The sequence below is a fragment of the Embiotoca jacksoni genome, unplaced genomic scaffold, assembly GCF_022577435.1.
Source record: "Embiotoca jacksoni isolate LCO1_2020_lvr unplaced genomic scaffold, fEmbJac1.0.p SCAF_29, whole genome shotgun sequence".
NCBI classification, from domain to species: domain Eukaryota; kingdom Metazoa; phylum Chordata; class Actinopteri; family Embiotocidae; genus Embiotoca; species Embiotoca jacksoni.
In genome coordinates, this window is record NW_027185380.1 from 1,926,811 (window position 1) to 1,949,510 (window position 22,700).

General features: G+C 41.1%; 1 protein-coding gene across 1 annotated transcript; it reads right to left on the reverse strand.

The window, feature by feature from the left end:
- Positions 1-281: 281 nt before the first annotated feature.
- On the reverse strand, positions 282-22,699 carry LOC138205565 (disks large-associated protein 2). Its single transcript, XM_069161610.1, has 7 exons — positions 22,587-22,699; positions 16,712-17,073; positions 15,435-15,520; positions 14,943-15,349; positions 14,507-14,598; positions 11,493-11,654; positions 282-8,801 (listed from the first exon to the last, which is right to left on the reverse strand). The coding sequence occupies exons 2-7, from the start codon at positions 16,847-16,849 to the stop codon at positions 8,586-8,588; spliced, it is 1,101 nt and encodes a 366-aa protein (XP_069017711.1). The 5' UTR covers positions 16,850-17,073; positions 22,587-22,699; the 3' UTR covers positions 282-8,585.
- Position 22,700: the final 1 nt, after the last annotated feature.

Consider the following 22,700-nt stretch of genomic DNA (forward strand, 5'->3'; position numbering starts at 1 on the left):
CAGTATATAGTATAGCCAGGGCGTTGCGGTTGAGTTTGATGTTTCACCGTGACGTGTTTCACATGGAGTTATATTAATAGGATGAAAGGGAAATAAAAATGTCTAAATTCACCACAGTGGTGGTCCCGACCCGCTGGATCCCCGACGTGCAGCGGGGGCCCGTATATATATATATATATATATATATATGTATCACCGCTTGCAGTTTTAATTTCATTTACAGTCATAAGCTACAGAATGCTGCCGCTTGGACAAATTAAAGCGCTCTCTCACAACAGTGCTGTTTTCTTCAAAAAGTTTAATTTGCATAATTATTTACAACAGATGGTTGATAGCAGTACTTAGAAGAGGCAAAATATACTGAACCACATTGATAAAGCCGGGATAATGATAAAATGATATAAACTGTTGAAACTATTTCCAAAACTTGCATTTAAAAAAAGAAAAGAAAGTTTACAATTCATTTATAGATAAATCTAGAAATGAAATATTCAGCTTAAATTAATCTTACAAACACAAACTGATCTGTAGAGTGCTGTAATATTGAGCAGCAATGAAACACTAAATAATACATTCATTTTCACTATCCTGCATGCTATCTGAAGATCTTATAAAATAATGTTGACAAAGGAACGTTAAACAACAGAAACATGGTCAAGAGCGGAAAATAGTTCCATTTAAATTAGGCATATATTATATATTTATATATGTATATTTCTGTACAAATACTGAATATTTGGCATTATATTTATCCTCATTATTGATATATCTAACGATTTGAAAATAGTTTTAAGCTAACCACAGACCTTAGATAAAAGTTTTTCATCATGTCACTTTTCCAAAACCCATAAGAGGCCTTTAGTTATTTCTACCCACAGCCACAACACAAGACGTTTCTCCACCAAAGGCAAACAAAACTGTGACTGCTCTCTCCCCTCATAATCAAAAGAACACAGAAACATTTTTCCCTTCCCGGTTACACATTAGCAGACTGTTCAAAAAAAAAAAACGATGCCTGAAGGATTCTGGTTGAAAGTATGTCGAAGAACCGGTGAAGAGACCAGCGGGTGGTGTTTAACTCTCCTTCAGAAGCCGACTCACATTGACTCGGGTCCATAATACTGATCGGCGCTGAGGTCACAAGGGGAAACAGAAATCCATATTAAAAACAACCGAAATGACGAAAAAAAAAAAAGGGTAAATGTTACGCGTAAAAGCCGACGTCGTCTAAAAACGTTCCTGTTCGGCATGACGCCATCGAAACGCGGCCGATAGTTTGACATTGTTGCTGAAAGTTGAACGAAAAAGATTGATACCGACTCTCACATCTGTACGACGAAGTTAGCAGTTAGCTCAGCTTAGCACAAGGACTGGAAACAGGTGGGGGGGGGCAGTTAGCCTGGGTCTGTCCAAAGGTAATGAAATTGTTTGTGGTTTTGTGCTGGTCGATTTTAGTTTCCACCTTTTTTTTTTTTTTTCTTTTTTTTTTTTCTTTTTTTTTTTACTCAATCAAGTCGTGGGTTCGTACAAACTTTAAAATCCTCAGTTGTAAAATGAGCAAAACCGGAGCGGCTCACTATTGCCTCCTAATACAGAAAGCGGTATTACAGGGCTCGAATCCTCCATATCGCACCTTTAAAGGACACAAAACGAGAGCGGTGACGATCGATTTCTTGAACCGTCAGAAAGGAAGTGGAAAAAAAAAAAAGCTTTTTTTTGTTTGTTTTGTTTTTTTCCCCCAATAATGTCAAACTATTTCTTCGAGCGGCGAAAATGACCACTTAAACGTCTCAGAAGTCGTGAACCTAAAGATGAAAAGTCTTCCTCGATATTTAAATCGGGCTTATTGCTCGAAGAGCGGACAGCGCTCTCACGCAGCCCGGGGTTTTCTGTAAACGCGACATCAAGTGTTTACCGCGTTTACCCGACCGCGACGTCGCCGGAGGTCTCGCGACTTATGAGAAGAGAGAGCAAAGCGATAGAAAGTACATCTTTGCAGTGCAACTGTATTCAGAAACGAGGAGAAAAACCTTCGATGAAAGTCCGACGGAGCCGAGCAGACCGTTGGAGGGCCTCCAGCTCGAGGAGGGAAACTCACCTCGGGGATTATAACCAGGACGCTGCTGTCGTCGTGTGTGTTGTGTGGGCATTTTTTTTTTTTTTTTTTTGGATGCATTTGGTGTGTGCTGATTGTCAGAATAAACGACCAAAAAAAAAAAAAAACAACAACAACCAAAAAAAAAAAGTAAATAAAAATCAGATTTAAGGAAAAAAAAAAAAAGTAGAGAAGGAGAGAAGTGGGTTGATTCAGCACCTTAACAGACTTCTCCGAGGTTTATCTTCAGGACAGCTGTTAAACGATGTCAGTCTTCAATGCGCCGCTGCAAACTGCGCGTCGCGGGAGGCGGAACAGACGCGTCGAGTAAACCGAAGGGGACTCGAACTCATCGCATATCCGCGTGAAATCCTTTTAAGAGGTTTGCTGAAAAGTTTAGCGGACTCTCTTTTTAAACGAAGTAAATCCTGCAAGCACTCGACGGATGAAGCGTGTCAGATCTGGGTGACGAGTGACACCGCCACGCCTTTTTGCTCCTGTTAGTTTGTGTGTGTGTGTGTGTGTGTGTGTGTGTGTTGGTGTAGCACAATGAACGTGGTGCTTTCAGTGCTCTGTGAATGGAAAGGTGATCTGCACGTGTGTGTGTGTGTGGGGGGGGGGGGGGGGGTGAGGGGGGGGGGGTGAGGTGTGGAGGGGGGGGGCGGGGGGCCCGCAAGCTCCGCTGCCCCCTGCAGAAGTTACCGCTGCATAGTAACACAGACATGACGACGTGTTTCCTGTGGAGAGTTCAACCGCTCCCGCTATACCGTGTTTGCTGAAACCGCTGAACCGTGAGGTAAATATAGCTGTAAGGTGAGCCCGCCCGTCGTCGTATGAAAACACTATTGCACTTTTTGGCTGGTCAAGTTTTGTCAGTCTCCAGGTTCTGTGGACGTTCGACGCCACAGACGGCAGAAGAAAAAAAAAACATTGCGAGATTACAGCTAGGAGGAGAAAAAAGAAAAGAGAAAAAAAATAGATAAAGACCTTTTTTTTTTGTTTGTTTTTGTTTAAGTGGTGATCTTTTATGAGTAGCTGAGATGGACGTGACATGTTTACGCCGCCGTAGCCGCCGATTCTCCACGTTTCTTTTTTTTTTTTTTTTTTTTTTTTTTTTTTTTTAATGGAGCTTCGTCTACTCGTAAAACTGGTGATTCACGTCAGAACATCTGTGCGATCCGAACCGAATGCTCCAGAAATAAAAAGAGGAAAACGAGTGTCAGCAAATCCTCCTTCGATATCCTCTAAGACTGTATTGTGCTGAAGTTTTACTACACGTTTGAATCAGTCAGATATAAATGTAAATCTGTAAATTCTGCAGTCCGACCCAGCCCAGTTTCCAGCCCTTTGTAAAAGGTATTAACGGACAAACCTTTGCGCTCTCAACGAGGCGTCGCTGTCCTTTCGCGTACCTCAACGCCCAAAACATTCACTCAGTCCTATAGGAGAATCAAACTGTAAGGCACCTGAGGATTTTGTCATGTACATAGTTGCCGAACTCCGAAGCCTCCTCGTGGCGTGGCGGGAGAAATGGGAGACAGGAAATATTTTCCACCGGACATGGTGAGATAATGATGGGAAAAATGGTACCATGATTGTAGAATAGCCCCGCATGATACCACAAAAACACATCGGTGAAGTATTCGTAATTCAGATCGTGTGTGTGTGTGTGTGTTTAAAGTCACTTAAACTAACCAAGCGAATGTCCCTGTGACCTTTGAGGACATCTTTGTGTCCGATATCTGCCTTCCTTGACAGGTGGTGTGGAGCGAAAACAGCCGAAATGACGTCACTTCCGTTCACTCCTGATCGTCCCGATCGCGTCTACCGTTGCTCTTTTGCCGCCTGCCACCGAGCAAGAAAGGTCATTTATGGGTTTTATGCACCAAACCGGCCTCATTATCAACAACCGCTGTTCTGTTTCTAGATTTTTACAAACCTGCAAGGAAACACCGAGCGACGGAGAGTCTAACAGAAAAAGACAAAAACGCTGTTTGAATAGGTAGTTGTTTTTTTCTGGACTGATGACTATCAAAAGCAGATCATTAAGCACTACGCGTGATGGAGTCACAGTATGCAGTCTGTGGGAAGTAGACTCGATTTGCATGACTTTCGGTCAGGTGGAAGAGCGGCTGGATTGTTAAAGCAGCCCGTCGACTTGTTCAGAGAAGCTGCGGTCAAACCCCTCCGAGGCCAAAACTGAGGGAGGTCTGAAGGTCTTAGCCACGTTTGATCATCTTAAAAGTTTTTTCAAAAGTAAATTCAATAACAATATTTATCAAAATGTCTACCCCTAAAAGTCCAAATTACAGAGTGAACGGGCCAAAGAAAGGGTTCAGGGTAAATTCCACTTTTACAGATAACCTACAAAATATCCTCTGAGGGCTGTTTTGTCGAAAATATAAAAATAAAACTGACTGAATCTAGAGTCCAAAATTGTTATTTGAGAAACACAAAACGTCACAATTCGCCACCGAGAAAATATTTAAGCCCTGTAACTTGAAGAGGAAATACTCTGACAAGCTGAAATGACTTAAAAGAACAAGTTCCCTGTTTAAATAGGTAGTTTCGTCAAATCAGCCATAATCTGATGGATCCCTGTTCGTGGGAACACAACATGTGACGTGTGTTGATGTTGGAAGTAAATGATACTGTTTCATACTTTAAAGTAAGCCCTTGGCATCTTAGAGGTGTCTGTAATTACACAATGCACTTCAATTTCAAAGCAAATCATTCTTCCTTGTCCTTTAAGTCTATATAAGTATAAGCTCCAGAGCAACTGGTTATTTTAGTGAGTCTTGTTCGACCTAAATACCGTAGCTTCAGGAGATACGGTTTATATACTGCATGAGGACTTTCAACTGAAAACGGTCGAACACCGCCTGCTTTTTTTTAAATTCTATTTTAGTTCATTTATCTCAGGGATGCACGATATATAAATTTGTTTTTGCCGATATGATATTTTTCCAACTCTTTTGGCTGATTTCTGACTCTGATATCCGCGGCATTTTGTCTTTGCTCTGATCAAGATGACAGTTCTTCAGTTGGGCAGTCAATTTTTTTTTTTTTTTTTTTTTTTTTTTTGCCAGTTTCACACTTTCTGTCTGTCACTTTTTCAGTTCATTCCCTGCGTCACTCCCTCCGCCCACCAGAGATCCTCGGTCTCCCGTTAGCCACGCCCACCTCACCTGCCGCCACTTCCCCAATCTGCCTCACCTGCAGCCCGATCAGCGGATCTGCCGCCGGTCTGACACAACTCCTCCGCTGGATCTTAAAAGTTTTTTTGTTTTTTTTATCTCTCTGAACTTTTGTTTCTCTGTCAGTGTCTCGTTCAGCTTTGTAAACTGTCTGGGTTCTGAACTCCAGTTTTTCCTCGACGTTGTGTTCGCCTGCTTGCTCTTGGACAAAATTCAACAATTCTGTGAGTAACTCTCTCCGTTTGCTTTGACCTGTGCTGTGCGTTTGGATCCCGTTTCCACGTTAAACTGTGACAAATTTGCAGAACGAAAGCAATCGTTTTCAAATAGTTACTGTGCTGTCCTTTATTGGCCATATCGGCAGAATTTGGTGTCCCACCCGGACGCTGATATGTCATTTGAAAGCCAGTGACGTATTGTGCATCCCTAACTTACTGTATTATGTCATCGGGACCTGCATTAAGTGATCCCCCTTTCCTGAGCCTTCGACTGTTTTGTTCTGTTAAATGTTTGCCGGCGTTTTTCTGTCATTGACGGGTCACTCTTTTGTACTTCCTGTGAAAATCGGATGATTTTTGAAACCGGTTTAAACGATTCCCTTGTTGACTTCTGCTATTTTTGTGCCCCGTTTCGTCTTAAAACCGAATGAAACGGAAAAATCTGAACCGAGGAGGAGAAATACGATAAAAAGTAAAAGTTTTGGAGTGACGTCACCCCCGTCCAATTTAGTTTCAGACTGCTCATCTCCTGAGCTGTCGGTTTTGGGTTTTTTTGCATTGATGGGGGCTCTACATTCATGAGTTTTGGTTAAGGCCATCCGGTAAGATAAGGGTCTCGCATTTGATATACACCGATCTAAAAGTAAAACGCTTCCCCTCTCGGTCCGACAGCCTCAGAGCAAACAACATAAATCCCGTCGTAATCCCTCGACGTTTCGCTGCCTCCGAAGTATGTACAGAAACCAGACTGCTCTCCTCCCCCGAGTTCCTTTCTAATTACAATATTGCAATATCATCCTAGTGGCCGCATCAACATCTGTATCAATTATCTGGGGTTACAGTAGCATATGAGGATGAATGAGGAATGCGCTGCACGTGTTTAGTTTTATAAAACATGGACAGACGTCAGGATGCATTTTAAGCCAGCGCGGAGCAGGATGCCCTTGGCTCAGGGTGGGCATGTTAGATTTGACTTTAAGGTTGGCGGGATGTCGGAGCCCGCGCTCTGTCCCGTCCGATAAATATCCCCCGACCTCCTTCCGTTTTTAGAAAGGCCGTTTGTACCGTGAAAGCGTTTACTGCGAGTAAGAGCGTTGCGAAGGCGATCGTTTCTAGAGTCACAATCCACCACAAGTCGTCGGAGAGACAGCGGCACCATGTTCAGAAACCTGTTGTTTAAAAAGTCCTTGAGTGTGTGAGTGCGCGCGTGTTCGTGTGCACATAGGACTGGGTAAAGGACAACAGTTTTAGAGTAAAAAGCAGCACCATTTACTATAGTAACTGAATATTGTTAAAGTGTCATTTGCACCTGTCTTTCCTAGACAATGTGAGCAGATCAAAAACAAGAACTGAAGTGTCTTCATTATGCGCCACTCGGTAAAAAGGTGTGTGTGTGTGTGTGTGCGCGCGTGTGTGTGTGTGTGTGTGTGTGTGTGCGCGATGAGGAATGGTTTCTTAGCTAAGGAAACAGCCTTTAAATCACCGCGACAGATGTACTGTCAAATCAACCAGCAGCTGTGTAACTATAAATCCTGTTGTAAATTGTGATGATACTGTAAGTACGCTTAAAAGTGTCCGAGTCACGATATTTTACTGACGAGAGAGGCGCGACTGCCGTCAGAGAGAAAATGAAAACCGAACGACACGAGGTGCAGTTTCTATCACCTATAGAATAATATGAAATTCTGTAGTAAATTTTTTTTTTTTTTTTTTTTTTTTTTTTTTTTCCCATATCTGTCCTTGCAATTCAACTGCAACAATATCACATGAGCTTCATAAACTACATTTCCCTTGGAAATACAAACATGAATATTATAAGGTGCAAAATGCATTGTTCGATACCAGTCACCTCTTCCAGGCTGCGCAAAATCTGTCTTTTGTTAATAATTCATATTTGTTCTGCAGTGGAAATGTATCCCGCAGCAAATAACGTACACGTGTTTTTTTAAAAAAAAATGTCTGGTTCTGAGACGGGACGGGTTCGCGGGAATGAAAACGAACCCGTGTGGAGGTGATGGGTGATGATCTGGGAGTTGGAGCCTTATTTTCAGATCTCGGTCAGCAACACTGGTCGACAGCTGCAAGCACGCCTGCTTAAAGATGCTAGTAAAGAGACGCAGATAGACGTGAAGCATCCCGGACGCTCTGTCAGATATTTTTTTTTTTTTTTTACTCTATTCTGACTCCTTAGCCACAAATTTGGCGGGGGGGGAAAAAAAAAAATATCAAACGTTTAAATACCGCCATAAAAGAAACTGGGAAAAGTTGAAATTGAAAAGAAAAGCATTCAACCTGAATTCCTTTTAGCAGGTAAATAATAATCTATACTTTTTTTTTTTGAGAGGCTTGTTTTGACTTGACTTGTCTTGCAATAGCAATTACAGGAAACGTCAATCTTTGCTGCCACCGTTCCTTCGCACTCGAGCTTTAGCTCAAGACCATTGTTGCTGGTGAGAGAAAAGTTGCACTTTGTGTTTCCCTTTGAATGTGCAAAGTATATATTTATCTTTATTAACAGTGGCGTAGTGGCAACTATGGAGAAGACTGGAGTTTTAACAGTAATGGGTGTGAAAAACAATCATTGAACTAATGTTTGTTTTGGGGTGTATGAGCTCATTCTGCAGAACCGGTGAAAAGTCCCCTGCAGTGTTAAAGCTACACTAAGCAAATTTATGTCAGCAGCTCCAGGTGGCAGATATTTTTTGTTCTTAAATACGTGTTTACCAATTCAGCTGATCACTTTTAGTCCAAGAATACCAGAAAGTCGAGAGGGGAAACAGTCTCGGAGACCGTTTGGGTTTCAATTTTTTTTCAAAAGTTGTTTAAACCTGACTCAGCTGACTGGCCTTCTTCAATTTTCTCATTTTAATCTGATAAAAAAAAAAAAAATCAACATTTCCCACTGAAATCTTTGCTTAGTGTAGCTTCAGCGGGAACGACCCAGAGAACGGCGACACGTGAAAAAGCGGACGAGCGGTGACGATTGTTGACATTACAAGTAGGCTGGATGTGGCGCCACGAGCTGGTGTCGGGTGGAGGTGGACAAAGAGGAGGTGAAGGGTGAATCTGTGGACCTCAAAGCCGCGTCTGGGCTTCGGGGATGTAGATCTCGATGCTGTCTGCTCTCTCTGTGGCCGAGTTCTGTCTGAAAGAAGCTGCTCGTTTGGCAGCCATGAGGCGTCTGCGGGCTTCCTGCCGCTGGCGGTCCTGAAGGTCCAGAGAGCGCTCCCGCATCACGCCGCCACGCCCCTTGGCTGGTCTCTTCGGCAGAGGTGGAGGCCACTTCCGCTCCTTAAGACACAGAATGCCTTCATTAAACAGCGTGTAAGGCTTATTGTCAAAGCGGCGTGTCACAGTGAACAAGTTGTTGCACAAAAAAGTCCAAATAAAAAGCCTTAGGTTTAGATTTTAGCTGTCGCCATCTTGCTATTTCGGAGCCGGAAGTGACCATATTAGGAATGTGAATGCGGTGAATCTCCCTCTATCTGGTTGGGGCCCCGAGGACACTATTCCCCGCCCACCTGTAGCGGAAACCTGACTGCGCCACAGGCCTGTCAATCAAACGGACACGCCAGCGAAAACGATGCTTTTTGAGGCCTCATATCTAACGATGGGATTATTTTCAGATGGACCAACAGAAAACGAATAAGAAGTGACTTTTGCAAATGATACCATTATGACTCTTGGGAAAAAAATGATTGACTTTGTATTACATGAGAGAAGTTGAATGGGAGTCTATGGAGACAGAGTCTTTTTGGCGCTAACCCCTCGAGACCTTCTGTGGTACTGCACTTTTAAGCATTTACAAACGAGATCAATTTATTTAAGTCCCTTGTAAAAAGAATGTATCGCAGTAAGAACCAGACTGATTTACCTAAACTTTGGTGTCACGGCTTGTTTTGCTGCCAGACAACATAAATTTGCAAGAATTAATTTCCACCAACAGCAGAAGCCACAACAAGAAAATTCATCATCAGAGTTGTCACTAGTGCTGAGCAAAATCCTCCTCATCCAATCAGAGTAGTTAAAAAAAAAAAAAAAAGAAGAAGTCTAGAAACACGCCAGTGATGACTATTATATCGGCAGAACATCAACATCAGCAACTTTTACCTGTAAAGTCAGTAAAAAAAAAAAAAAAAAATCCTCATGACCATAAAATTTAAACTCACAATTATATATATTAACTCCTGAGTGCACGGTAAGCTGTTCTGATTCTTTGACAAGCTTCTGTTGGTTTAGACGCCGCCTGCCTGGAAGGAGAGAAGCTGTGTCACCGCTCAGCCTCCGCTTCATGGAGCTTAAAGAGCGCCTGGTAACTGCTGGAGGTAAATAACTCCTCACAACTACGACTGTAGCATGAAGATAATTATCCAAGTGCCCTGAAGGATCTCTGAAAAGACATTACCATCTAAATGTGCTTCTTCCAAATGCAGCTCCAAGCACCACTCGTAGGAATGTGCTCTCATCTAAAGGCTGCGGTGAAGGATGGTTTAATAACCTTCGTGTTTTATAGCTTTTATTTTCTAAATAAATGATACTTATACCATCTAATAATAATTATGCTTGTAACTTCCCCAAGTACCGAGATATACTTTGAAATCATGTTTTAAAAATCCTGTTAAAACAAGGAACATGAAGCAAATTTCATGAACAGCAGAGATCCCAATTCTTCCTTTCAACATCATGTTTACATCTTTACAATGAAGACATACTTTTTTTTTAAACACACTAGCTTGTAACAATTCAGCAACTTTGATGTTTTTTTTTTTTATGTGTTTGCTTCAGCACACACAGTGTTACATAACTAGCGCTGTATACTGCGTCGCATGCGTATTGTAATGGAGGAAAATTGTCGCTTCAGATTATGTGGGAAGATGAAATACAAAAAAAAAAAAAAAAAAGTGACTATCCTGCTTTAATCTAAACTGTTCTGTCTCGTTCTTTGAGGAAAAAGCAAAGCTAGGAAAAATCCAGAGGAAACAAAAGGCAAAGAAAAGTGTGATTTTAAAAGTGCTGCGCAAATGTGCATGACCTTTTCTGGAGTTTTTTCTCCCGCCCATCATTTAGTCTGACAACAGGAAATCCTACTGCCTCAATGGTTCTCCATTGATATTAGAGCTGATTAATGTTTGAATGAGAAGCAACTAAAACACTGTTTCTCAACCTCTTTGAGTGGGTCATGAAGTGTGAACGGGAAAAAAGTCTAACTTTTATTTTGGAATCTACAGAAATTCTGATGACGTGCATTAACTTTTTTATTTTTTTTTTGTTAAAGGACATACATTTCCATGACCTGTAGTAGCTGTTTGATAATAACGACCAAAACCAAAGTTGTCGTGTCGTTAGTTAGCTCTCATTCAAGCTAATTAGAAACGGGGTTAGAATTGGATGTCTTTTTATTTCATTTGTCATAGTTTAGATTCTTGAAACTAAATGAACATCATCAGTTCAAACTAGAAAAACACATTTTCCTGTATTTAGGTCGCCCTCTTTATTTGATCAGGTTTTCATTTTCACTTCTGTTGCACTTTTTATTGTGTTTAGTTCATGTTTTTAATGATGCCGTTTGTGTGTAGCTGCGCTAATTTTCTATGTAATACATTTCAATGATTCAAAAATCTGGGGCGCAGCTTTATGACCAGGAAATAAAACGGTAGAGAAGCACTGAACTAGAAAGAAATCCTCGATGCTGGTGAGACTCTGAATACTAACTTTACTACTCAGAACTACGTAAACATTATGAATCATGATAAGTACGATTATTTTATAAATGCAGCTGCTGATTTTAACGGGACAAGTTTTTTTTTTTAAAAGATGCTGCTGACTTTCTAAACTACTGAACTGATGCTGCCTTTATGTTCATGCTTTGTAACCCCCCCGCTGGTCCCAAACCTAAAAATAGATATTGTTCGACTAGATTCCTTTAAAGCTGAGCGAGTTCTTGTGTAGCCCATTAAGGCTTATTATTATTAAAACGCTGACCAGTGTTATCTTCTTGTCTGGGCTCCCCACCAGCTGCCACTGGTTGCTCTTGATCTGCTGCAGCTCATCAAACTTGGCAGTGACGTCATCAATGGAAAGCTGCAAAAGGTCCCAGAATCCAGCCAGGTCCTGAGATGTGGGTCTGGGCATGGCACTGGGGTCCTGAAGAGACAGAAGTACAATTGTACAAGACAGTACAAATATAATACATATTTATACTACCTTTTATGAACAAGCTGTATCATAACACATTTGGCCTAAAACAACAAGAAACCCTGAAAAATGAACACATCTTCTTTTGGCCCAATACGGCATTGACGAGCTTGTGTTTATTCTCCTTGTACGCAAGCGCTGTAAAATACAAACTGCGATGACTTCAAATCGTAAATTGTGTGCAGCTGAAAAGTACATCACGAGTTTTACCGTACGTAAAACAAGCACTAAGCTTGCCTATTAAATTACATCGGCCTATATTTACACAAAATGATGGTATGCTCCCTCCTGCTGATGCTCATGGTCCATTAATGTGTCCTAAATCACTGACTTTGTGTTGCCAGTCGAGCTCAGAGATCGAAGGCACCTGATGAGAAAATTTAGGCAAGAAATTGGCAGGATGACTGTTTTTGACAGTTTCTTCAAAATAATAAAATTATTATTAAACAGAATGTAGAATAGCGTTAATTATTCTGGAATTTAATTTTAGATTTAGAATGTTAATTTTCTGTGAAATATATTTTAATAAAATGTTATTTCACATAACAAAGCATTTGTTTTTTTGGCCCTCATCCAGATCCATTTATGGGCATTCATGGAAAAGAAGTTTGGGCACCTTTGGTCTAAATGTTAATGAAAAGAAGAAAATATTCAACTGCTCTCAACAGTCCAATACATGTTCAAAAGTGCAATTCCCTTTTTGGACTTCCTGTTGCTCACAGCTATATTTGAACCTCACCCGTCCGACCACTGTGTGGCAGTGCAGCACCGACATTGACTCACAACCTCAGCTGACAGTTTCTGGGAGCATCCTTTAACTGTCTTTAATGTTTGTTTTTTTTACAGCAGAGTTGGTCCATTGTGTCGCAACAATGGTGATAAATGGTTATCAAAGGTCTTTCTACGGTCACATGCACGGAGAATACAGAAAGCACCGCACTATTGACTGACGGTCATTACCTCGAATCAAACATCAAATACAGAACGTTACACTGCATTTGATGCATTTTTAGATACTTCTTCAGGTGTTTTTGCAGAAACATTTATTTTTAATGTCGTGATTTCATTCTGATGTAATTCTGTGAAATGATCAGTGAAATTTAGATGACAAAAATCTGGTGCTCGTTGCTGCTGTATTTCAGAGCATTGATTGTCACGAAACCTACGCAGCTGGCCGATGCCGTGCGAGTTGGAAGTTACAACTCTCGCAGTCAGGCAGCCACACAGAGCCATGTGCCCTCAGACAAAGAAAAGGTCTCGAGAGCCACACTTCAATAGCATGGTCAGAGCTTTTTATAGACACAAAACGCAGTTCTTCGTCCATCCAGCAGGTGAAACAGATTCGTTCTCTCATTCAGACACATCTGAGAGCTCAGGGCAATCTAAGGCTTGTCACTACCAATGTTAGACTTAATTCATCATCCTATTATCTGTGGGGAGAGAGAGGCAGAGAGAGCTCCCAAAAAACATCCAAAAGAGCGCAACACAGCGAGCGAAGAGACACACAAACGGCAAAAAAAAAAAAAACAACACGGAGCAGCGAGAGAGCAGATTTCAACCACCTCTATTAAGTTCTGCCTTTCATTTAAATTTCTGTTTTAATTAGCTCCGCTGTAGAAAGGTGTGATTAAGTTCCTGCCTCTCTTTCTACTGTGTCTGCAGAAACATTATGACACTACCATCATCCAATATATGCTGACTCAGTGGATAGTTTGCATTAGAAAAGGTATGAATTTCCAGCAGACGTGACATGACGGCTAAACAGTGAGACGGCGTGGCAGTCCATTATTCAAACTCTGAGTTCCCATTCAAAGTGCTGCCTCCGTGCGTTAATGGATAACCTCGACACAGGTGCTGCTTCCTATTGGAATTCCCCTTTCGTTTACTGCGGGGTCAATAACGGCAGAGAGACCGCTCGGCTATCGATCTCCTGTGGTCTATTTCTGGAAGGAGCACAAGTGCAGCGTCAGGCCGAGCGCCTTCTCAGAGCTCGGACAAAGAGAAGCCCATCAACAAGTTTCACCCCTGATCATTTGAGTTTTTCTGAGCCACATGTCAGCAGCATGCATGTACGGTAGGGTGAGCAGGCGTCCCGCTTTACGTGGGACTGCACAGCATTTTTATCCTTTATCCCGTGTCCCACATATTGAGACAATGTCCCACATTTTAATTGGCTCTTAAGATAGCGCTGCAAAGACCATTTACCGTGAAACTTTAGCTTTATGGTTACAGTGTTTACTTATGTGGGAGTTTGGAAAGTTGCATTGAAATAAAATATATCTATTTATTCCTTTATTTACTAAACGCCCTAATGTGGAAACGTCATCGTCCATTTGTGTGTTATTATGCAACCCATTCTCACGGCAGAGTGTGAAACAGACACGGCGGTCTACTCCAGCAAAACGTGAAATAGCCACGCTTTTGGGCTGTCGAGCCGTGACAGTTACACGTTTTGCGAGCGTGAAACTTACACGCCCCCCACTAATGTTCTTTTCCCAACCCCAACCACGTGTTTTAGCTATGTTCCATTTTCCTGTAATTCACTCGGCTCTGCGCACGCAACAGCTTTCATTTTCGTCCACTACAGGAAAACGTGTAACTGTCACACCAAAACAGCGCAAAGCGTGTCTATTTCACGCTTTGCCGTGACACCAGGTTGCATTATGTAGACATCAGAATTTTAGACTACCTCTCAGCATTAGTACCAGTCCCACATTATGCCAGACAAACGTACTCTTTACATTTTGGCTCTGGTCACCCAAAGTTACAGACATCTTGTGACAAACACATGCAGTACTCACCAGATTCTGCTGGCAGAGCCAGTAAAACTGCTGAAACTTTTGAGACATTAGTAGCTGAGCACTTCCAACTGCACTCCGGATTTTTCCTAGGACTGGTGGAAACACACACACACACACACACACACGCACACACACACACACAGAGAGAGAGAGACACATTCTCGTTTTATCACTGACAGCTTGGCAAAAGCTAACATGCTGAGAAATATCTCTCCGTCATTCACAAGAATCCAATCTGCTCACAAAATGGCTCTCACGATTCAGTATTTTCATCGTCAACATGACAGCTAACACTGAGAATGTTTACTTTGTCTATACTGCTACACAGCTTTAAAAAAAGGAAACAGTCGTACTTTACGTGTCATGAAAGCATTGAGGTCACGCAACAAAAAGCCCCGGGCCTTGACAAGAACGTAGTTTTCCTCGAGACACTCACTCTCCTCCGTCAGGTCATGCTCCTCTGCCTCTCTCTCCATCTCTTTGCACCATCCCTCCAACCGCTTGGTCTCATTGTGAAGGAGCTGCATGAACCAGCTGCCGTCCCTGCGGAGGGGGGACACGCGGCCCGTTTCGGTGCTCTCCAGTCTGGGTTCGACCAGCCAGGGCTCGGGCTGCGGGCTGGTGGGCCCGCTGGACGGCCGGTAGTCCTCCCTGTAACTGAAGAGACCCTGTGTGCGCACCGTACGGATGGCCCCATACTGCGTTGGCGTGCTGGGCTCGGAGTGGCGTCCGAAGCCGCCACCAAACTGCAGCCCTTTGTCTTCCATGGAGGGAAAGCCCTCTAACTCCATGTCTGCTTGCACTGCAGTGGTCACACTGTTGGAGCGTTTGAACCTCCCGTGCCTAACGGGGACAACAATGTAACGTGAATACGCGGGGTCCAAAAGGAACGTGTACTTCACCCTGTGACACTTTGCTTCATCTGTACCGTTTCAGATCCTCCACCTGGATCCCTATCGAATGGAACTGAGGAAGGCCTTTACTTTCAGTCTCAGAGTCTGTCACAGTTTCCACCTGGAAAATACAAACACAGCAACCGAGATGGACTGACACGCATTTCTACTCGTTAGAAGAACAGCTCGGCATTTAGGAGCTTGTAACAACAATTTCGTACTTGTTAGAGCAGATTCAAGTTTAGATTTTTGTCTTTCCGCATGAACAGTGGACGTGCCGGTTTTAAAAAGGGCTTTTAACAATTCAAAACGAACGTAGTTAGACATTTTCTAGTTATAAATCAGCTTGTTTCTTTGTACTTAACTTTTTAAATGCTAAAAAGTACCATAATTCAAGACATAAGGCAGTCTGTGATAACTGAGATCTTTGATACAAAAAAAAAAAAATTCCAATCATTATACACAGTTCACTCTGTCATTATCCAGGAGTTTGGCACTGGGGAAACTGTAGCTCATATAGGAACAACGAACTTTGCAATAAAGTCATCATTTCTGGTTGACTGCCTGTAGAGTGTCGACAGATGGACGCATTTTCATAGACAAATGTGCAGAATTGCCCACAGGACAAAACAAGGTGGTCGACACACTCAAACTCCAAAGATGGCGCTAACATCTGGGGACACTCGCCTTCAGCAGACTCGGAGCGACTTAAGTTAGTCTGACAGTTGTAATGCACAAAGTGCTTCTTTATCAAGCGATGGAGCTTCTTGTGAATGATCACAAATCACCAATTAGACCAAAGGGTGCTAATGGTGCCTTTGGAATAAACTCTCTGAAGTTGGACACCTAACCAAATATAAAAGATCAACAAGACTCTGCAAACTGCTGCATTTCAGACTTCGTGACATCACAAAAACAACACGATTAACTAATTAGTACACTTGTAGTTTGACTTGTCTGTTCAACATCCTCGTGGACATGAGTTTTCCATAATAAAACCCAGTTTTCGTGTCATTTAATAGATGTTTAAATTACATGAGGACTGATTATCTAATTTATTTTTCCAGAGAGATGTTGTAAAAAGACATTGTAAATTTCTCCTTGTTAAAAAAAAATGTCCTTGCTTGATTTACATTTGGAATAGAAGGTTTTATATTTGACTGGATGATTCTCATACATATTAATGACCTGCATATCAAAATGAGAACAAGAGAATTATCCTTTCAGCCAGGACAAGACGGATGACCCTGGTGTCGTCAGTATGACGGCTGAGGTGTGAGAACAGTCATTAAGCGGACAGTCGTGCCGTTACCTGTATCCCGATAGAGGAACGTGGGGTTTTGAGGTACTCCTCGGCTTTGGACACCAGCACTGCTTTGTCGCACGTCTGCACGGAGCTGTGGCTGCCTAAACATGCGTGCCTTTTGCCTGCTGCTGACTCCATGGCCATGGTGACCGCCTTGGTGCTGTCCAGGCTGTCCGTGGAGCTGTAGATGGGACGGCCGAGGCTGTCCGTGGTCCACAGACCGCCCCGTGGATGCCTGCCGTCCTGGTAGGCATCTTGGGTGGACTCTGTGCTGCTCTGGGCTGTCACAGAGATAAGAGGCTTGGTGGTGGTGGTGCGCGGGGGCACAGGAGGTGGAGTCTTCTTGTAACTGGGAGGATATGATACCGCTGGATAGCACAAGCAGGATGAGAGGAGAGGACACGGCAAGACAAGGGTAGAGGATAAAAGAAAACATGAGAATGAAATATGTGGCCAAAGCTGACAAGGGCCAACGCTGCAGTTCACCAGCATCACAGTGTGTGACAGAGGAACCTCGTAGCACGATGACAGATTAGGCATCAGGGCACGTTAGCGCTTAAAGCCAGGGACATGTCAGTAAGGTGGGAAGCAACAGCAGCTCTGTAATATGTCCATGTTTACTGGGGAAGCGCAATGAAGGATTATGGGAAATATTTGCTCTTTCAAGTGCAAATGAGAATTAGATGGTAATCCATCCAGATGGACCTCACAGCAGAGTTGGAAATGTACCAACTTTACTCGCTTTGCAAAGGCACAATAAAACACAGACAAGTAGTTGTTCAGCATTCAAATTTTCAAAAAAGATTTTTACAGATTTATTTTTTTTTATTTTTTTATTTTTTTTCTTTACGTGAATTAAAGAATGAAAAAGATAACAGCATTCAGGTAAGTTTATGGGTAAATACGCCAAAGGAAAAAAATTGAAAATATATGTTGCTTTACTTAGCTATACTTAATATCCTCTTTCAAGTCAGGTGTCGGTGTTACGAGGTACACAAAGTAAATCTGAACTGAGCTCGGTACATACTTTGTTTTTCCAACTATTAAATTGTCAAACCTCCTAAATTACAGGAGGAACTATGAGCAGGACAGTCGATGATTCTAAGATTCCAGTCTGAATACTTACATGCGTATACTGTAGATCTATTTGCATTTAGAATTTATATTATATGCATTATACAATATTATTGACTAATGGATGCACATTTCTTTTGTGGGGGGGGGAAGAATAATGATTATTTTGTTGTAAATCCAATACTATAAGAATTCCTAGTTTAAATGGGATTCAATGCTGTTTAGATTCATCAGGGGAATCCAGCTGAATTCATTAGCAAATGAATTTTTTTTTTTAATGATGTTGTAATACATCAAATAAGTTTAATTTAGTGATATTTGCATTTATCTTCTAAGAAAATCCAATAAATTTGTTTTCATAGATTAGGTATAATGGTTGGTGTCCCACATAAAGGTAAATATCCATGATCTTGATTCATAACGTTATTTGTCATGTTCACCCTTCAAACCACTACCGACTCGATTTCCTTGTTTGACGTTTTGTTTACACTGAAGAAAAGATGATAAATATAAATGAATCACAGAGAAGAAAGAGACTGTGAATCATAGCTGAAACAAAGCTGTTTCAAGACAGATCTATAGTGGCCTATTTTAGAAATCAGTCATTCCCCCCTGCTGTGCTTCTGCCTCCATTCATCTGCATGTGAAGTCGCCCATTCAGGCACAAATCTATTAATTTAAATGAACACGTTATTAAATATTCAGCATTGGGAATAAATTACTTAACACAGGAAGAGTAATATGCTTTTCTGACTGTACATTAGCTTAAACAGGTGTAGGCCCAGATCACACACACACACACACACACAAACACACACACACACACACACACACACACAAACCCCTTTCTATTACAGGTAATTAAGTGCAATAAGGAATCAGAAACCTTGGGGAACTCTGTTAAACTAAATCCAGTTACAGAATTGACTTCTTTCCAACTTTAAAGTGCTGGAGTTTTGCGAGACACAGCGTGTGGCCACCAAAATATAAAGAGCACAGTGACTCAGGCATTGCACAACTCCACACGTTCTATTTTTACACAACGGACCTGTTTAACTAAATTTATAAGCTGAAAATGTTACAAATTGGTTGGTGACAGTTAAAAACGGAATGAATTGATTGCTCTACTCTGTGACAGTATAACACGTAGAATCAGTTCACTAATGTGATTTTTGTTATAATCTGCAACCATAAAGATGTTTAAATAATTATTCCCATAAGTGTCTTTTCTAAAACATGCTTATACTTGCTGGGTTTTTTGTTTGATCTATTTTAATCCGAAAAATGTGAGTAAAACATTTTTATTTTTATTGGTAGAGCTGTTGTAGTAAATGAAATTAACATTAGATTAAAGTATAACTTCCTCATAATCTTTTTAAAGGGAAATGAAACATCTCTAACTTGCTTTTGTTCAGTGACATTCTAATTACAGACATCTATCCCGGTTAACATCTATATTACAGTTTCATTATTGTTTATTTTTTAATAAAGTATGACTTAGTTGTTCCCCTGGTGGTTTAAATTAAAGTGATGAATGAAGTTTCAGATATAGTTCAGAGAGATGAAACAGTGTAGGAGTTAGCTACTCTGATTGCAAAACCTCTAATATTATTCTATGTCACGTTGTTTTTTTACAAACTTACTAAATGATAATGAAATGAGAAAATTCAAATATCGCAGTAAAGTTGTAGTATTTGTGGCTATGTAGTTGAAAACTCCACGAGAAGCATGAATGTGCACAGCAACAACTGCTGACAGGTTATAGGGTCTCCTTCCTTGTGGGAATTTACAAACAAACAAACAACAGAACAATAACACTGTTTCGTCTCCCACAACAAGGCAATGACAAAGACTCTAAAATAGCCTGTAAGCTGAGTCAGCACTCCACATTCCTTCTGCAGTTCATTCATAGACTTCACGCTTGTCTGAATGGTTTGACATTTGGAAACACATTTGTTACCTAATACGCCTACATTTATGCTCTAGACGTGTTTTTGACATCATTCACTGAGGTTAATGTTGTTTAGTGGATATGTTTCATTTGCTGACAGTCATATCATCACGGTGGCTTCTGAGGGAACTGCCCTACTCAGTATGGAAAAACAAAACAAAAATGTAATCACAATGTGTTGCAGTAACACTGAATGGACACCAGATGTCCTCCTTTAGACTGAACATGGTACGTCTCAATCTGAAAGTCTGTCCGTCTCTCAATCTGGGTAAAGTGGACTTTTTTAGTTGACAAGTTCAGGTAGTTCACTAGTGCTTACTGTTTTTCATACTGTGTGGTTGTTGTTGTTGTTGTTTTTTTGGTTTTTTATAGTTTATCACTTTCAGCTTGAACTTCAGGCATCATAAACATACAAAGAGAGGCCCCTGGAAATGAATTGCAAAGAACAAAGTGTCAAAAGGTTGATTTGAACAGGGGTTGAATTAAGCTACGGGCATTCGTTCAAGCACTGCTCGTTTCTTTATATCTCTACTTTCCTACATTTCAAGAGGAAGTAATGTCCTTTTTTTTACATCCTTGTATTTATTTAACAGCAGAATTAAAGTTAGTTTGCAGATCAAGTGTCACAATCTACGATAAACTCTAAATACAATGAATTGTAATGAATATAAATTCAAATCAGCAACCAGCTGCAACATCAAACTCTGCTACAAAAATAATCCAGTAAAATAAATACACTGATAATAGTAGAACATTCACAGGAGCAATTTTCCTGCATCACAAGTGCTTTTACTTCTGATGGTTGTGTACTTTTACTTTATTTGAAATGTAGGTGTTTTTTCACAGTGGGGAATACAATGTAAATCCTTCGAAATACTTGTTCCACCACTAAATTTCACAAAACAGAAAGCATCTCAGTGCAGTCCCTTACAAAAAAAAAAAAAAACATTCATAAGGGTGGTGTGATTTGACAAGTTGGTGCGCTACAGTAGATGTACTGGAACTAATCTCAAACTACAGCGGCGAGTCAATCGTGCACTTGTGTACATTGACTGTGCTAAATATAAAAACAAGTCAGGCATGGAAAGAAGAGTATCGAGACTTTGCACCTGTTTAAGTGATAACAAGTGCTGTCGGATAATCTGAGTGTTAGTCACAAAGTAAAAAAAAAAAAAAAAAAACACTGTTGGAAGAACAGATACGATGTACGCGCCGGGGCCAGGCTCGATACTGTAAAATTATAACATGACTTTCCAGAACGGTTACTCTCCTGAAGGTGGGATGACTCATAAAAAGCCAGGCAAGAACAACTTAAAGCTCTAAGAAACCGGATATCTGATGTCAGCGCTGACAGAGAAGCCTCAATAATCAATACTGCCATGCAGTCGCAACCTGTCTCATTTTGTGTAGGAAGTGGGATTCTAACTTTTTCTCTACTGCTCTCTCCCCCACAGTGATGTTCAGCTTTCAGCCGGAGCCCTTGAACACCATAAATCATTGACTGAGAAGCAGCTACAGCAGGGTTTTTTTTTTTTTTTTTTCTTTTTCTTTTAAATGCTACAGTTTCAGTTAAAAGTTTGTCAAGTATAGTCCAGGGAAGTATCCTGTGTCCATTTGTTTAGTCGGTTGTGCCTGCCTGTGTTTGAATTTGATTGTTTGGCTTAGCACTGCTGCGCTGGGCAGTTCAGTAAATAAACCCACACACTGGAGATGCAGCCAAGAATAAATGGACCTGAATGTCATGCAAAAACAAACCCTGAGCTCTGCTCTGCCTAAATGTACATTTGTATAATCACAAAAAAACTGAGGGCTCCGCTAGTTTATGCCTTCAAAACAGGCATTTTGACATATGAACAGCAGAGATATGTTCCTGCATTAACACGCATATTGACCAACCTCCTCTTGATCCTCATGTAACCTCTTCCCTGTCTATCCAGTTTGCTTACTTTCCTTTGGCTTTTCTTCTGAACACTCATGGAAAATCAACATGACACATGGCTCATCATATTAGTTAAGGACCGGCAGAGTGACAATAAAACAATTTGCCTTTGGGTAGGCCTAATTGATGGGTAAGTTATCCGGAAATTAATTTAAGACTGCTTTGGTAAGAAATTAATTATTTAAGATGCAAATCAATCACAAAAGACTTGCATAGCCTTTGGATCTAGGTAGGCTACTGTTTTTTGTGATATTCTTGAATACTTTCTGACATGACAGTAGTTATTCAATACTCCACAACTGATGTCGGGAAAATTCATCGATAATGAAATTAATGATAGCAGTCCTGCAGCAGAGTACAGTACTGAAGTGTACTTTTAGTCCACAACAAAATGGGATATTGTAAAAACGAGAATACAATTGTTAGATTAGATACAAAATTACAAATACTTGTTACTGACGATGGCACATACAAAATGGTAGCTATAAACTTTTTTTTTTTTTTTTTTTTTTTTGTTTATGTGTGTAACTATTTATGTTAATATTTAGACCTATATATTATATTATGAAATACCTCTTTAAACACTCCCGCGGCTTAATCCGCTCCTCTGCATGTTTTCGTAAGCAGTACGCGCGGGTATTTTCACCATCATAAAAGATACCAAAACACCGGCAGGCTGATTTCCTGAGTGGCGCTTACGTCTTTACGTGCATTTAAATATATATATATTTGGATGAGCAGATTTTCAGTAAGTATTTCTGACGTGTTTTTATTTTCCCTTTTTTTGTCTACGGTTAGCAATAATAAGCTGACCCCTTTGCTATGTCCATGGATTCATGACTGCAACTGAAACAGCATGTCTGCGGAGATAAGTGCTTGTATGGAGGAGAGGAGGAGAGATGGAGACAGACTGGTACCTGGAGGTGGATGAGCGCGGTCCACGCTGCAGGAAGTAGGGAGACGAAATTGAATCCCTGCAAGGAGCAAGCAACGTCGGTTAGAGAACAGATTCAGGTACCAAACGTAGTAAT

What these genes read in the sequence shown, in the direction of transcription:
- LOC138205565 (XM_069161610.1), bottom strand. Translation starts at nt 16,849, where the DNA reads ATGGCCATGGAGTCAGCAGCAGGCAAAAGGCACGCATGTTTAGGCAGC. An exon ending in GGCTCTGCCAGCAGAATCTG is followed by an intron (nt 11,655 to 14,506) that starts GTGAGTACTGCA and finishes CTGTCTCTTCAG; the next exon opens with GACCCCAGTGCCATGCCCAG. An exon ending in CAGACAAGAAGATAACACTG is followed by an intron (nt 8,802 to 11,492) that starts GTCAGCGTTTTA and finishes CTGTGTCTTAAG; the next exon opens with GAGCGGAAGTGGCCTCCACC.